The 14454-nt window shown below is 45.1% G+C and overlaps 1 protein-coding gene across 11 annotated transcripts in view; it reads left to right on the top strand.

The window, feature by feature from the left end:
- Positions 1-1250: 1250 nt before the first annotated feature.
- Positions 1251-14454, top strand: part of nbeaa (neurobeachin a) — a 92466-nt gene continuing 79262 nt past the window's right edge. For all 11 annotated transcript variants that reach the window (XM_047343640.1, XM_047343639.1, XM_047343641.1 and 8 more), the window contains exon 1: positions 1251-1882. In XM_047343640.1, the coding sequence (XP_047199596.1) occupies positions 1568-1882 (315 nt within the window). In that variant the 5' untranslated portion in view covers positions 1251-1567. The remainder of the gene's footprint in view (positions 1883-14454) is intronic.

Here is a 14454-nt window from a genome sequence, read left to right as displayed (position 1 = left end):
TAATGCTGCCAAAAATGAGGGCTAGCGGCTCACAGCTCTTTCTTAAACAGGGGGGGGGGGCAAAAAGTGAGGTGGCTGAGCCCCCTAATGGCGCCGGGCCCGGCATGTGTGCCGCTGGTTTTCAAACTGATAATAAATCAAAGGAGTCCAAACAGAGGGGGGTAGTTTACTAAAAGTGCTGTCGTGCTATGCAGAGATATACAATGTTAATCTAAAGACTGTATATTCTACACTAGGGCCTTTAAAAATCTGTGAATTGTAAAACAAGACGGCTGAAGGGGTGAGGTAAGAAAAAAAAGTGTAAAAATAACTGCAGGAGTGGAGAAGAGGAGCGAAGTCATTGGGTAAAACACATCATAGAAGAGATGAGTGTCAGGAGAGCAATCCTGTGAAGCTTAATGAGGAAACAAAGGTAGCAGAGTTAAAGTCAGGACAGCGGTAAGTGGGACAGATGGATGTCTCCTGAATCCGTAAACAGCCTCTGTCTGGCAACCAGGTCGTTTTAAACTGCCCCCGGCACCGCACCCAAAATGTGTCCCCGTCCACCCAACCTACATCAACTCCCCCAGTGTTCATCCGTGCTTCTTTTTCTGCTACAATATTTATTCACCTGCTGCCACCTATCCTGTACATGTATTCTTCATTATCAGGATTCACCGTAACTGTTTATAATCTGTATATTTATTTATGTGCTGCATATATATGCATTCATATGCTACAGTATTTATTCATCTGGTGCCACCTGGTCCCGTTTATATATATATATATTCTTCGTTCACCTTAACTGTACATAATTTATGCCTGTGCTACTTACCTCAATGCACTCCGACCACTTTAATCATTCAGTATTTATCTACGTTCCTACAATCATCAATTTTTTTCTTGTTCACCGTCCTGTAAACAATCATTTACACGACTCTTACTTTGTAATGGGTGTCCTCTTTTAATCCATTTTAAAACATCTGCCTTCAGCTCCAGAGACATTACCTATTTAAACCAATACAAAAACACACATTAAAATAAAAAGTAACTACGGAGGAGAAAACAAAACAAACACCCAGCTGTTGAGGTTGGACTGTGCTCTGTGTGAACCCATGCATGGACGGCTCCATGTTATTCCGCTCCGGCACCCTCCCAGAAAGGGGCCCGGTGCGCATGCGTGGCGAGCGCGCACTACTGCAGACAGGGGGCGTCAACATCTCTCTCTCTCTCTCTCGCTCTCTCTCTCTCTCTCTCTCTCTCTCTCTCCTCGACGACCGCACTGACTGCAACCTGCCAATGAGAGAGAGACATAGAAAGAGAGAGAGGGGGAGAGAGAGAGAGAGAGAGAGAGAGGGTCCTGTCAGAGCTCCATCCTTCTTCCAGCCCTATGAATCCCTACATGTTTTCAGGAGGATAGGGTGAATTCAGAGGATTTGATTTAAAAACCACAGATCTCTCCCCTTTGTTTGTTTTGTTTTTTTTTGGTATTTCCCTGCGCATGCCCATGTTTCTTGTGCAGCGCTCGTAGAGGCAGGTGTGAGAGACAGCGGCGGCCGCTCCTCTCCTCCCTGTTTCCAGAGGGGAAATGTCGAGCGAGAAGCCGGCTTCAGCACCACCGGGCTCCGCTTCTTCGCTCACGGACACAGACCGAGACCCGCACCCTCCGCCGGGCTCCTCCGCGCCGCAGCCGCAGCAGCAGGTCGCCGCGGCGGGCGCTAGCTCCGGCGCCGTCACAGGGGAAAGGATGGTGTCCGCAGCCGGCTCCATGGTCCTCCCCGCCGGGGTGATCAACCCCGCCGTCCCGATCAGGAATATCCAGATGAAATTCGCCGTGCTGGTGGGCCTGATCCAGGTCGGGGAGGTTAGCAACAGGGACATCGTGGAGACGGTGCTGAACCTGGTGAGTGTGGAGCAGGGGTTGGAAAACACAGAGGCGGCCATAGCAGAATCACTGCGCCCTAACCCGCTATGTTTTATTTACGATGCCTCGCTCCCCTGGTTGTGTGGCTTCCAGAGGATGATGTCATGTGTTTGTTCAGGGCATCGATGTGGGATTTTGTTTTTTTTGTGCAGGATTAAAAATAAAGGAGCAAACACGAGGTGGTGGGGTTTGGAGAATAATTAAAAGCTGTGTTATTGTAAAAGCCTATAGAGGAGCTTGAATGGAACATGTGACCCCGCCGAGGTTCGGAGGGGAGTCTGATCACCGGCCATTGTTGACTAAATGACTCAATGACCAGCTCCTGGTGCAGCGAGGATGGGGAAAACATCCAGAGTCAAGCGCAGAGGGGAAAGTGTGTGTGAGCAGGGTTTTTCCTCTCCTGACCCCGATGTGTTGCCCTGAAGTGATGCATTGGCAGCCGGTGGCAAACGGCGAAATGGTTGCATGGTTGCGCACAACGCGGACACACAAACAGGACGAATGTGCCCCAGTGATGAGAGAGAAACGCTGCGGCTCCGAGCACTGACGTGAAAATGCATCCAACACGGACAAAAGGCCGACTAGCATTATGCTACCAATCGACATATGTGTGCACATTACGCACAGGCCCATTGTTGGAGGCAGGGCCCTGCATCCTGTGCGCAGAGGAGTGATGAAGAGGTGGGTTAGCTGTGTGTGCCTTCACGTTTGCTGCGATTGTTTTATTTATGGATCTCATATATACGTTTGCCAAGCACCCCCTCCATCTTTACTTCTCCATCCGAGGCCTGAGCTGCACAACACACCAGAGGATTTAATCCAGCCGGGTGTTTCCCCCCCCCCCTTGTTTTGACAAGACTGGTGGTTCCCGTTACGAAACACATGAGCGCAATGTACAGCAGGCGCGGGTCTGGGGGGGTTAGTGCCTCAGCAGGATGTGGGACGCGTGTGTGCTGGATGCTCCCTAGCTGCTTGCCCCCCCTCTCCATGCATCAGGCAATGGCGTTTACTGCATGATATTAAATATCTGCCATGACAAAAATAAGAGAGAGGGGGGGTCTCATTATGTTCTTTTTGTTGTGAGGAAGAAGTAGAATAATGGATAACAGATCTGATTTCCAGCCAGATTTTCTGGATTTGGACTATTTCAGGGGTTTCGCGTTGGCTGTGGCCTATTTACTCAGTGGCTGCTTTGGAGCAGGACAGCCTGCAGCTGGGCTAAACCATTTCCCTCTCAGTCAGACTGATGAGCCATCCGGATTCAGGTCGCCCCTCATCTCCCAATCGATTATTGGTACTACACGGAGGAGCAGGGGGTCTTTGCTGGCTCACTCCGACCTTGTCTCCCTCCCTTACAACCCCCCCTCCCACCCCCTTGGCTGCACAGGCCGATAACCATCCATCCTGTTCCAGCGCCTTCTCCCTCACTCTGGAGGGGCAGAGAGGAGAGATTGCTGCCTGCAAAGACCGGCCTGGCAGGGCAGCGCCATGCATTTAAAAGCAGGTGGAGAGGAGGAGGAGGAGGAGGAGAGGGGGTTGAGGGAGGGTGGGGGAGGAGAAGAGAGAGTGGAGGAGGATGAGGTGGTAGGATGCTGCAGTGGCTATGTGCTCAGAAATCACCAGCTGATGCAGCGGAAGAAGAGAGGACGCTGGATTGGTCCACATCAGATCAGTGAGAACTCATCAGAGCGTTCAGCTGAAACGTCCTCCGGTTCACACAAATACCTGCGTTCAGACCCGCGCCGCATCCGTGAATGTTGGTCCGATGCATTAACACACAAACGCCTGACAAATTAAAGGGCTCTGTGTTTGCATTATAAAGCTTTACTTGCTAAATCCTGAATTGAACAATCAGTTCTGGTTGCGAGGCTGCCAATAGCTAAGCCTGTTAGGGAATTCTGCTGCCCAGCTCCTTAATTAAAAGAGTTGAAACAAAGAGGTGTGGAGGCAGGAAACCTCAGCGGTCATGCTGCTGGTACAATGAGTCCACTGTGACCCAAGAGCTGATCCATTATTCCCGTCGATGTGGGAGACCACAGCAGCCACATTCTGAATCCACCCTGGCCGTATTGATCAGCTCCCGCTGCGGCTTGGGTGAACAGATGGCTTGTCGGCTGGATCAGATATGCTCCCCGTTCTATATGGCACGATGCTGGCCTTTGGCAAGTGATGAACTGTAGCGTCTGTGCAAAGGAAAGGAAGAAGAGGAGAGTGAGAACATTAAAAAAAACCACCTCGGGCCTGAATTCTGGCCTCACTGATGCTGATACGGCTGTAAACAAGAGAGTAGAATCAGTTTATCAGTGCTGAACATTGTAATGATAATTAATGTTGACCTTTAGATTCTGTAGATACAACGCACGCTCGTAAAAATCACATATACTGTGTGTGTGGACGGGGTGCTGGTGGCGAGGTGCTCAGCTATTACCATCAACAAGGCATCACAGTTGTCAAGGCAACGCTGCTCTTTGACTGCCTGCCTCCAGACGCTCGACCACCTGGTGTTGCTCTCCACTTCCGGACTTCTGCAACAGCCTCTCTCTCCATCTCTCACGCTCTTCCTTTGTCTGTCCCCTCGCTCTGTTTCCTGATAGGTGCTTTTTGTTGTTACGGCTTGAGGAACTTTGCAGTAATCAGGACGGAGCAACTGAAGAAGGTGCACACTATACTGCAGCAAGGTTTTTTTTTTAGTGGCATCACCAGGGAATAAGCTTGGGTTTATGAGCAAATTCAACATAAAATCCAATTTCAGGTGTCTGAAGTGATGAGGCTGCCCAGACTAGACGCACAGTGCCTCTTTGCTTTAGATTGTATAAGCCTCTGGATGCAGGGATGAACAGAATACTACATAACTTTGTGTTTTCACATCACACCAAAATCTTCCATTGGGTTGAGACATGAAGGCTGTGAAAGCAACAGCATACCACTCATGTCCATTGAAACATTTTCTGGTTTATTGTCCTAAATTGGTCGCCTGTCTGTGCATTTCAATATGTGTGCAATCGCTTGATTTCAGCTCAGTCGGCTTTGTGTTGTTATTAAAGGTGGCGTTTCTCTTCTGTCCTCTTGCTTTCTGTTTCACCATGTGTCTGTCTGAGCCCCGTCCCACACACATGGAGCAGAGCTGAGAAGATACAGGATGACAAGTGGTTATAGGTGCAATACAATCTGTCTGAGTTGGACAGACGTGGACCCCAAACATCTGAAAGTCATTCTGATTACAAAGGAGATAAAGTTATGGAGCCCCCCTTGCAGTGGAGATCAGTGGTGGTTCTCAACTTGAAAGTCAATGCCCCTCCATGGGGCTGTGAGATAAATCTGAGGGGTCATAGGAGAAGAAAAAACATTAATATCTCTTTTTGGGTTGATGATTATAGGTCATTTATTGTGGTTAAAGGCTAAAAAGTTAGGGACCTGCTATGGTAGACGTGGTTCTGCAGGACCAAAGTCTCTCTGGTGTGATGATCGGGTGCTTGGGTCATCCCGTTAGAGGACAGGGCTTTCCCCTCTCTCACTGTTCTGGTGGTTCTGTGGATTGAAACCTTGAACGTGTCTAGCTAATGGTCGGCCCACTTCTACTCAAGGCTGTGGTTGGTGGCTTTGACGTGATATGAAGATGGATGCTGGAAGGAGGAAACCGGGTTCAAGAGATGTTCGTCGTCGTCTGTGTGAACTGTACTGTCATCTCCTCTATTTGAAGAAGAGGTATATTTTGCTGTCAGTCCATCTGGCTAAACGCTGAACCAGCTTATTTTTAGACAGCTTTATCTGGTTGTAATGCTTTTTTTGGGGGGGATCAAAGCATCGGGTTTGTCTGGCAGAGGAGAAAAGATCGGTGGCACAGTCTGTCTCCACTCTCGGTCTCAGCGCTTGATCTTTGCGTTTCCGCTCTTTTTCACCTCCCTCCTCAGTCCGATTTTCTTCTGGCGGAGTCAATCCTCACCTGACTCCCTTTTTAGAGTTCCCACTGAATCCCTGTTGGCAAACATCTCATTATTCTTGTCCACACACTTCACAATCACCAAGGTCACCTGATACTGAGTCCACAGCCGGCAGAGTCACAGTCAGCATAACACACACACACACACACGTACAAGCCTGCACTTCCCCCAAAATATACACACACTCATTTAAATATTTTCATGTTGATATTCAGGCACATGCTCAATCATTTGCACACGTATCGATTGAGGTTTCTCTTTTCTTAAAGTTATAATAGATTAAAGAAAAACAAAGATGAGAGGAAAATAGAGGACAGATTCCGAGAGCTGCTTGCAGAGCAATGACATTGATGAGCTGATTGAAACATCCCATTCTTAAAGGAATAGTTCATCCAATTTAAAACCGTAATACGTTTCTGTGTGCTAATTTGCCCCGTAGTGGTTTAAAACGTCGGTGCAGCATTCTGTTTGAATTGAACAGTTTTCCACGTTTGCCCCGTGGTTGCAGACTCGGGGTACTGGCTAACTGTTTCCCTGCAGCGCTGTAATCTCCTCGCGTAGCCGTGCAGGGAAATAACAATGCATTGTCATGAAGCCGAGAAAATCATTCTCACACACTTCAACAGTCTGATAATGAATGCGTGTCCTTGGTTGAGTACGTTTAAAAAAGGAAGTGTTTGTTGGAGTTTTTCATGAACAAAACCAGAAAATCAGCCGCTTTATGACATTGTGTTATTACTGCACATGGAGAATTGTGTGTAGTTTCCCAGCACTCTTCATGTCCCACATTAGTTTGAATGCAGCTGCAACATATAATTCATGCAAAGTGAATTTTGGTGGTCTTTGTTCAGTCAGAAAAACAGGCTCTTTGTCACAGTAGCATCACCAGTGGTGTTTCTGATTTTTGTACTTTTGCCATCACCTGTCTTTATTATAGAGGTCCATTGACTCTATATCTGAAATGATCAATTAAGCAATTGCTCAGTTGATAGATGCTTAATTGGCAATTTCTTCGATCATTGATACATTAGTAAGTAAAACTTGCAGGTTTCCGTTTTTTCAAACCGGATGATTTGCTTCTTTTATTTTCCATATATGAGAGTTTAATTGAATCCCCTCTATAGATAATGCAATTACATGAGAAAATAATCAGCACAATAATAAGTAATTAGTTCCATCCCACCTGGTTTATGTCCAATCTGATTTAGTAGCTGACAGTGTAAAAATAATGTGGAGGCCAGTCATCAGTGGGCTCAGCAACAGTCGTGTCTATTAGTATTATTGATGTAATGGTTTTCTACTGTTTACAGAAATCATACAATATAACCGTTTTTGTGATACCTCCATTAAATTGGAAAAACTTCAGATAAAAAACAGCCCAAACAAAGTCAGATCAGAATCTAGGTCTGCAACTACTAATTATTATTTTCATTATTGATTATTAATAAAATAATCGAATGTGACATTGCCAGATGACAACAATCAAACATAATAAGTTAACTGTCTCGTTAGAGAAGGAAAAGCAGCAAATCTCCACAAACAAGAGAATTATTAGCTTGATAAATGATTAAATCACCTGATTATCTAAACTAGTGCAGTGCCTGTGTCTTTCTGCTCGGAATGGGCCGTTTGCTTGGCCTGTGCTAATGCTGGTTGCAGCTTTTCTCTCTGAAACCGTACAAGTGACCTGCAGTGACTGAGTAAAGACCTGAGTTGAAGCTCACCGCAGTAACACAGAACCACGAGCTGGAGAATCAGTTGTCAGTCGTGTTGTCGTGAACTCGTTGTCACGATCGAAAATGCCGCTTTCGCTGATGAGTCCCAGCCGCTACTGCTGCAGAGCCCTGGTTGTCTTTGTTTTCAAACTGTATTAATATTGAAGGTGTTTTGTGTCCAAATCGCACCAAATTGAACACTGCACTTCCCTTGGCTCTTAACAATACACATTGATTCATGACTCATTTAATTATTCATGATTTTTTGGGGGGGGGGATCAAATAACTGATCAATCACTTCAGCCCCTAAAATATAATTAGTCATACAATAATTGAATTCTGGATTAGCTTTTGTGGAGCAGGACTGCTGGTGTATCTTGTCTTCACGGGAGGGGGCAAACATTAGCTTCAGGGAAATGCTGCAGCGAAGAGACGTATTTGGAGAAACGCTGAAATTTCAGGACAAAAAAATTGTGACGGGAAGAGGACGCACACTTCTCCAAGTGCTTTGCAGGACTTTGGGAGATGATGCTGGGGGTTATTTTTGGGAAAGATAAGCTGCTGTAATGCTGCAGAGGGAGGCAGTTTGTGCCTGGAGGGGTTTCAGCCGCTGAGTGACATCAGCTGACGGAGGCAGCAGTGCCAGTACTGACCCCTGGAATAAAAACTACTCAAATTGTTTTGGCATGGGGATGACCTGCCACTTTTCAGTTCGTGGACACACACACACATGCACACATGCACACATGCACACTCCATTTCAGAATACACACAAACATGCAGCATGTGATTTAGAGGTGGACAGAGGGTGTGGCTTCCACTGCAAGGTCATACGTGACTTTGCTATCTATCACACAGCTGGATCATCCTGACCCCATGCAGCACGAGCCAGAGAGAGACAGAGAGAGAGACAGAGACAGAGAGAGAGAGAGAGAGAGAGAGAGGGATGGTGAAGGAGAGATGGAAGGAAAAAACGATGCTGTGAGAAGGATCCTCATCTTGACTTCAGAACGAGTGATAGAGGGGGAACGATGGTGAACTGCGGCGAGAGAGATGATGAGAAGCATTCACAGACTTTGTTTTTTTTTTTAGATGGAAAATTGAAAAGTCCGTGATTGTCATTCAGGTGCTCTCTCCCTCCTAAGTGTAACACGGGTCCAGCCGTATGGTGTTCTGCGGGGGTCTGATGGGTTCCGCCCCCCCCTGCGGAGCCTCATCCTGCTGTCGGTATCGCTGCGCTCCTCTCTTTGCTCCTGGTGATTGAGGAGTGAAACACAGCGGGAGCTCCATGGTCTATAAACGGGAGAGTGTGCACACTATTTCTTTTTTTTTTTTGCATTAAGCACCAATCCTGTTAGAGATACCTTGACATTTTGAGCTTTAATTGGCCATTTGTCTTCATCAGTCAATTGTCACACTGTGAGATTAGCTCTTGCCGGCTCGTTAGCACGGTTAACGTTGCTATGTGGAAGCAAGGGCTGCGGTTGTAGCTTCCGTGCTCGAAAGGCATGTTGGACAGATGTAGAAACGCTTTGTGCAGGGTCTGGGGAAAAAAGAAGAATAAGCAATTAAAAATCTAAACGGCAAAATTGTCCCGTTTAATGACAGAATCTTCTTATTAGTAAGCTTCACCACAATCGTGCTTTAAAAACAAATGAGTCTTTTTAAGGTGATGTCCTGACTACATCTTCCAAGAAAGTAATATTATACGAAAAACAGCTACACAGATTACCACGAAAACTTGGAGGGAAGATGCGTTAAAAGTTAGGGAGGAACATTTTAAATTAAATTTCACTTTCTTTAAAATTGCGTGATATTTTTTTCGTTGATTTCCCAGAGAGTAATTCACATATTTTGATAAAAAAAAAAAAGACGGATATTTATTAATGTTTGAAATTTGGTGTGAATTTAAATGTGGTTTAATGCTCTACTGAGGGCCACTTTAGTTCTCCCTGTTTCATTATCATTTCTGTGTCTATGTCTTAAATTAAAAAGGTATTTGTATTACACTCTCACCGGTCTGATTTGTAGGCTCTATGTGTGTGAGTGTATGAGGAGTTAAGCTCCCAGGCTAAACCGTTCACCTCTCTGCGTCTTAGATTGCCTCAATTCTGCTCCACTTCTCTAAATTCCTCCTCATCCATCGTTAGCTGCTATTTCCAGAAGCTGGGATTTCTCAGAGGATCAGCCATGTCAGATTTTGGGTGAGGGCACCTTCTGGGAATCGGGGGGAAGGGAAACACAAGAAGAAGAAAAAAAAGTCCTATTCTTGCTTAACAGCACCTTTTTGCTTCTTTCGCCCGTCTCTCCATTCTTTATCTTCTCTGTGAGAACACATCCATCTCCCGAACCCTTCGGTGTAATCTCGTCCCCTCGCTCCCTCCCTGACGCCCGGGTTGGGTGAAGCGGCTGCTGGATGATCCCTATTGTGAGGAGGTAATGGAGCTGTCTGCGGTGCCATTCCTTTCCCCCGTTTTCCTTTGCTCCTCTCGCTGTCGCCTTGCACTCATCTTTGCCACATTTCAAGCTGAGAGAGGCTGGAGCACGGAGCCTGTGTCTGCCATCACTTCTAATGTGCTGTAGCTAACTGTGGTTCTAAATGTGGATGTAGAGTTGAAGGACGAAGGGGGAGGACAAAAGGCCTGCTGAGGAGAGGAGAAGTAGTGAGGAGGGATATTTTACTACTTCATTTTTTAAGTATTTTAAGCACAGGATTGTTTGTTTGGCATTTGTGACGACGGTGACAGAAGCGTATGAATGAGTTGTAGAAGTGAGTGGTGCGGCAGCTGCAGGGGGTTTTTTTCACTGCTCCGAGCTGTCACATAAATATACTGAGTTATATTTTATATTGACCTCTGAAATACAAAGAATATTACAGTCTTTTCTCATCGGGCTGACTTCAGTTTGCCTCGATACAGAAATTGTTATCAGACGCCAGACATCACTTTACGGCGGTGAGACGTTACACACAAGGCCATCAATGGAAGACACAATCACAAAAGCCTCAACACAACGGAACTGAGCAACAACGGATGTTAACAATGAAACGAGCAGGGGTTACTTTGTGTGGTCAGGCCAGTCATTGCTTAAAATGTGATGCTCGTCTATTTGAGGTGTTGCTGTACAGGTGCCTTCGTCCTTTTTGGGCAGCTCCAAGCACCTGTACCTTAACTCCTCTAACAGACAAGCATCACATTTTAAGCGACAACTGGCTTGACCAGGATTTCTCAAACGCAGAAAGTGACTCTGTGTTTCCCATGTGTGGTTTTTGTGGTTGTGTTGTGGGTTTTGTCGTCAAGTTGTGTCTCTTTCACATGTTTTATTACACATGGAAAACATGGATCATTCCCAGCTGCTGAACTCCAAACATAGTCTCTGTTAAACCAACCCTCTGTGCTATACGCCTTCAGTGTCAGCCTTTATGTATTTTTAATCAAACGTATAAAATAATTATACTCATTGATTTAGGTTTTATTGATTCACAAATGCAGTAATAGGAGAAGTCCTGACTCGGCTTGTCTTCTTATCCACTGTTCATTCATGTGGAGGAGACGACTGATCAGAATCTACCTGAAGAAATGAGAAGTGCGTTAAAATACTGGGTTCAAAGAGTTGCAGGGATTGTTGTCGTTTTACTGGATCTGACCTGTGAGTGACTTTCACCTGCACCTTTGAAATATTAATTAACTTTCCCATAGATTTTTATATTAGAAACAAATGAGGATGAATCCCAAGATTGTTTTATAAAAAAAAACACAAACTGAAATACTTGAACGCTGATAATTTACCTTATAAACAGTGTAAAACAATAGAAATGGAAATATTTTACTAAAAAGAGTAAAGACAACCAAAGAAGAACACATTTCCTTGCATGTGTGACACTGTACCCAGCTTGTTATTATTGTATCACCAAATACAGTAGAATTTCCTATTATTAAACAAAGCCTAATAAATAATTCATTCAGCACTTACTATTCATACGCAGGTACTAGAACGTGTATATACATTCTTCTTTTCTTCCTCTATGCTCCTTATTTGCACACAATTGTGTCTGGCTGGGTGAAGCTATTGTGTCTGGATCTTTGTCTTTTAAAAAATATCCTACATGTCTGAGCAGTGTGTGTGTCTGTTGGGAGAAGGTGGGGGTGGGGGTGGGGGTATCATTTCTATAGCTTCTTCATACGACACATTTGGATCAAAACCACTGTAGAAATATTGTTTGTGGCTATGTGCGCATCTGTTTCTTTGTTTGTGTGTGTGTGTGTGTGTGAGTGTGTGTGTGTGTGTGTGTGTGTGTGTGTGTGTGTGTGTGTGTGTGTGTGTGTGTGTGTGTGTGTGTGTGTGAACCAGTCTGGCGCCCCAACAATGCACTGCTCTCCAAATTATAACAAGCTGCTTTGTTTAAATTACCTGGTGTTTGTGCGCTGGTGAGTGTCTACGCCCTCAACATCCCTGAGAGCTGATAAACGAGTGTTCCTACAAACCCTTGCTTTCGTCTCCTACACCTTCATCTGCACATTCTCTCTGGCAACACACTCAAAAAGCTGCAACACACACACACACGCACACACATGCATACCAAAAAATACACACACTGCTCTCTTCCCTCTTGTAGCCCACATTATTGCCTGGCAGGCGTGATTTTATATTCATGCTGGCCTACTTCGCCTCTCTCCCTTGGCTCCTCACACACACACACACACACACACACACACACACACACACACACACACACACACACACACACACACACACACACACACACACACACACACACACACACTCACACACATCTGCTTTACTGTGAAGTATAGCTAACTGTGTAGTTATTCATCATGCTGCATACTGCGTACTGCAGTGGCTGAAGGTTGTGTTGTGTTGTGTGTGTGGTGCGTCCGTGTTCTACAGCTAATGTTATTTTATACCTCAGACATCTAGCATCTCACTGTTGTACCCGCACTTCCCCTGCAGCATGAACGACGGCATCAGAAGTTGTAACAGGTCATTTAACACCACATTAGACCGGTTAGTGGATCCACACTTGCTTTCGAACCGGGACGTTTTCCACCTCAGTTTCTCGTTACTTCCATCAGTTTTCTGCGCCTGGTGAACGAAGTGTCACGACTGCATGTTCTCCCCATAAAATAGACTTTGACGAGAGAATGCAGATAAGAGCTATACGCTCCCTTCAGGATTTCATCTCATAAATCCTCTTCAGTAATGACACAGAGCTGCAGATGAAGGGGAGGGTTGAACAAGGATGTTTAAACTTTCAGGCAGGGAAAAAAAAACCTTGGTTGATGTTTTGTATACTCCAAAGAGAAGTAGTTAAATAAACCAGACGGTGAGCATGCTCCTTTACTGTGCTCTTTCCTTTGGAGGTGATGCTGTCTGTCTGTAGCTCTGCAGCACCACTGGTTTCCGGAGACTGGTCTAACTCAGCCAGTGAAATAAGAACACAGAGTAAAGTGGAGACGGAGGGCTGGCTGTCACTCAGTCGTGTCGACAGCCCAAAAAAGCAAATAGCATATATCTTTGCATAATCCTGCTAACTAACAAACAAATGCTAATAAAAACATAACTTCCTTGGCAGAGGTATATAGATTGGCACCCAGTAGAGCGCATCCAAATCCCAACAGTCATCTTAAATCTAAACTGCACCCAATATCAGACTTATTGATATCAGTCCCTTAAATGTGCCTGGTTTTTCTAATCGAGATCCATGATTTTATGCTTTAGAAATTACTAAAAATGTCCGCCCCTTTGTCTGGATCGACGTCAAAATATAATTGGTTCTTTCTTGTGCCATGTTGAATCCTGGCTCCAAGTTTTGAAATCCATTTTGTCGTTTTTTTGCATAATTGTGGTGACAAACCAACCAACCTTTACCAATGATTATGCAGAACCAAAGGCAAGAAAAACTGCCGTGTTGTTCAGGCAAAATTTTATGTGTTGGAAAATGTCATTAAAAAACAATAACAGAAATCCATTAAAACTGCAGATCAATGTTTGTGGCAAGGTGTGAAGGGAAAAGGTTTGAATATCAAAAACAGCTTTTTCAAAGAGCAGGGATAAAACACTTACTAGTTACCCAAAAAATTAAATAAATGTATTAAAAGAATCATTTTGATTGACTGAGATTCTTTAATTGGCGCATTAATTAAAAACAAACTTTCTTTGAAAGTCCAGTGTGCAGGTGCTACCTGCAGAGCGAGCGCTCCACGCTGTAAAATCATTCTAAAATAACCAAGCAAAGATCTCACCCTTCCCCTGAAGTTATCTTTACTGATTCCAGTGCAGCACCAGGATTCATACCCATACAGCAGCGTGCCAGGTTCTATCCTCCTCTCTCTTGCTCTCTGTCTCTCACTGAGAAACACTGGAAGAAAGACGGTGGAGGACGAGTTTTATGCAGCCAATACCTGGCGGTGGTGATGACTCACTCTGCTACCCACCTGACATCACCCCCCCATCACCCCCCCTCGCTTCCTCACCCCTCGCACTGCCCCCGCTGCGTTCAGGCAACGATTCCAGGAAGACTATTAGTTCCGAACACAGAATGTGGATGGAGAGAAGCAATTCTCATAATCATGCTAATGTATGGAGTCTTGCCTTGAGTCCGCTCATCTTACCAGCGCGGCCACATATTGAAATTTCACCTACGCAATGAAGTAACAGAGGGCTCGGCAAATTAGTCACTGCTGTTGAGGCTCATGCACACTTGTTTTTCTTTTACAGTAGCTTTACACTTCATCATGTTGCTTGCTTTAGCATTTCCAGTTTTTTTCCTTACCTCAAAACCTAATATATATAATTCATGAACTATTTGTATTCTCAGAACTCGCCCCCTTTTGTCCTCCACCCCAAGAATTATTTTAGACTTTGCAACAGCGCT

The sequence above is a fragment of the Hippoglossus stenolepis genome, chromosome 15 (genome assembly GCF_022539355.2).
Source record: "Hippoglossus stenolepis isolate QCI-W04-F060 chromosome 15, HSTE1.2, whole genome shotgun sequence".
NCBI lineage: Eukaryota > Metazoa > Chordata > Actinopteri > Pleuronectiformes > Pleuronectidae > Hippoglossus > Hippoglossus stenolepis.
The sequence above is the reverse complement of the archived record's forward strand: the minus strand, read 5'-3'. Positions and strand labels throughout refer to the sequence as shown.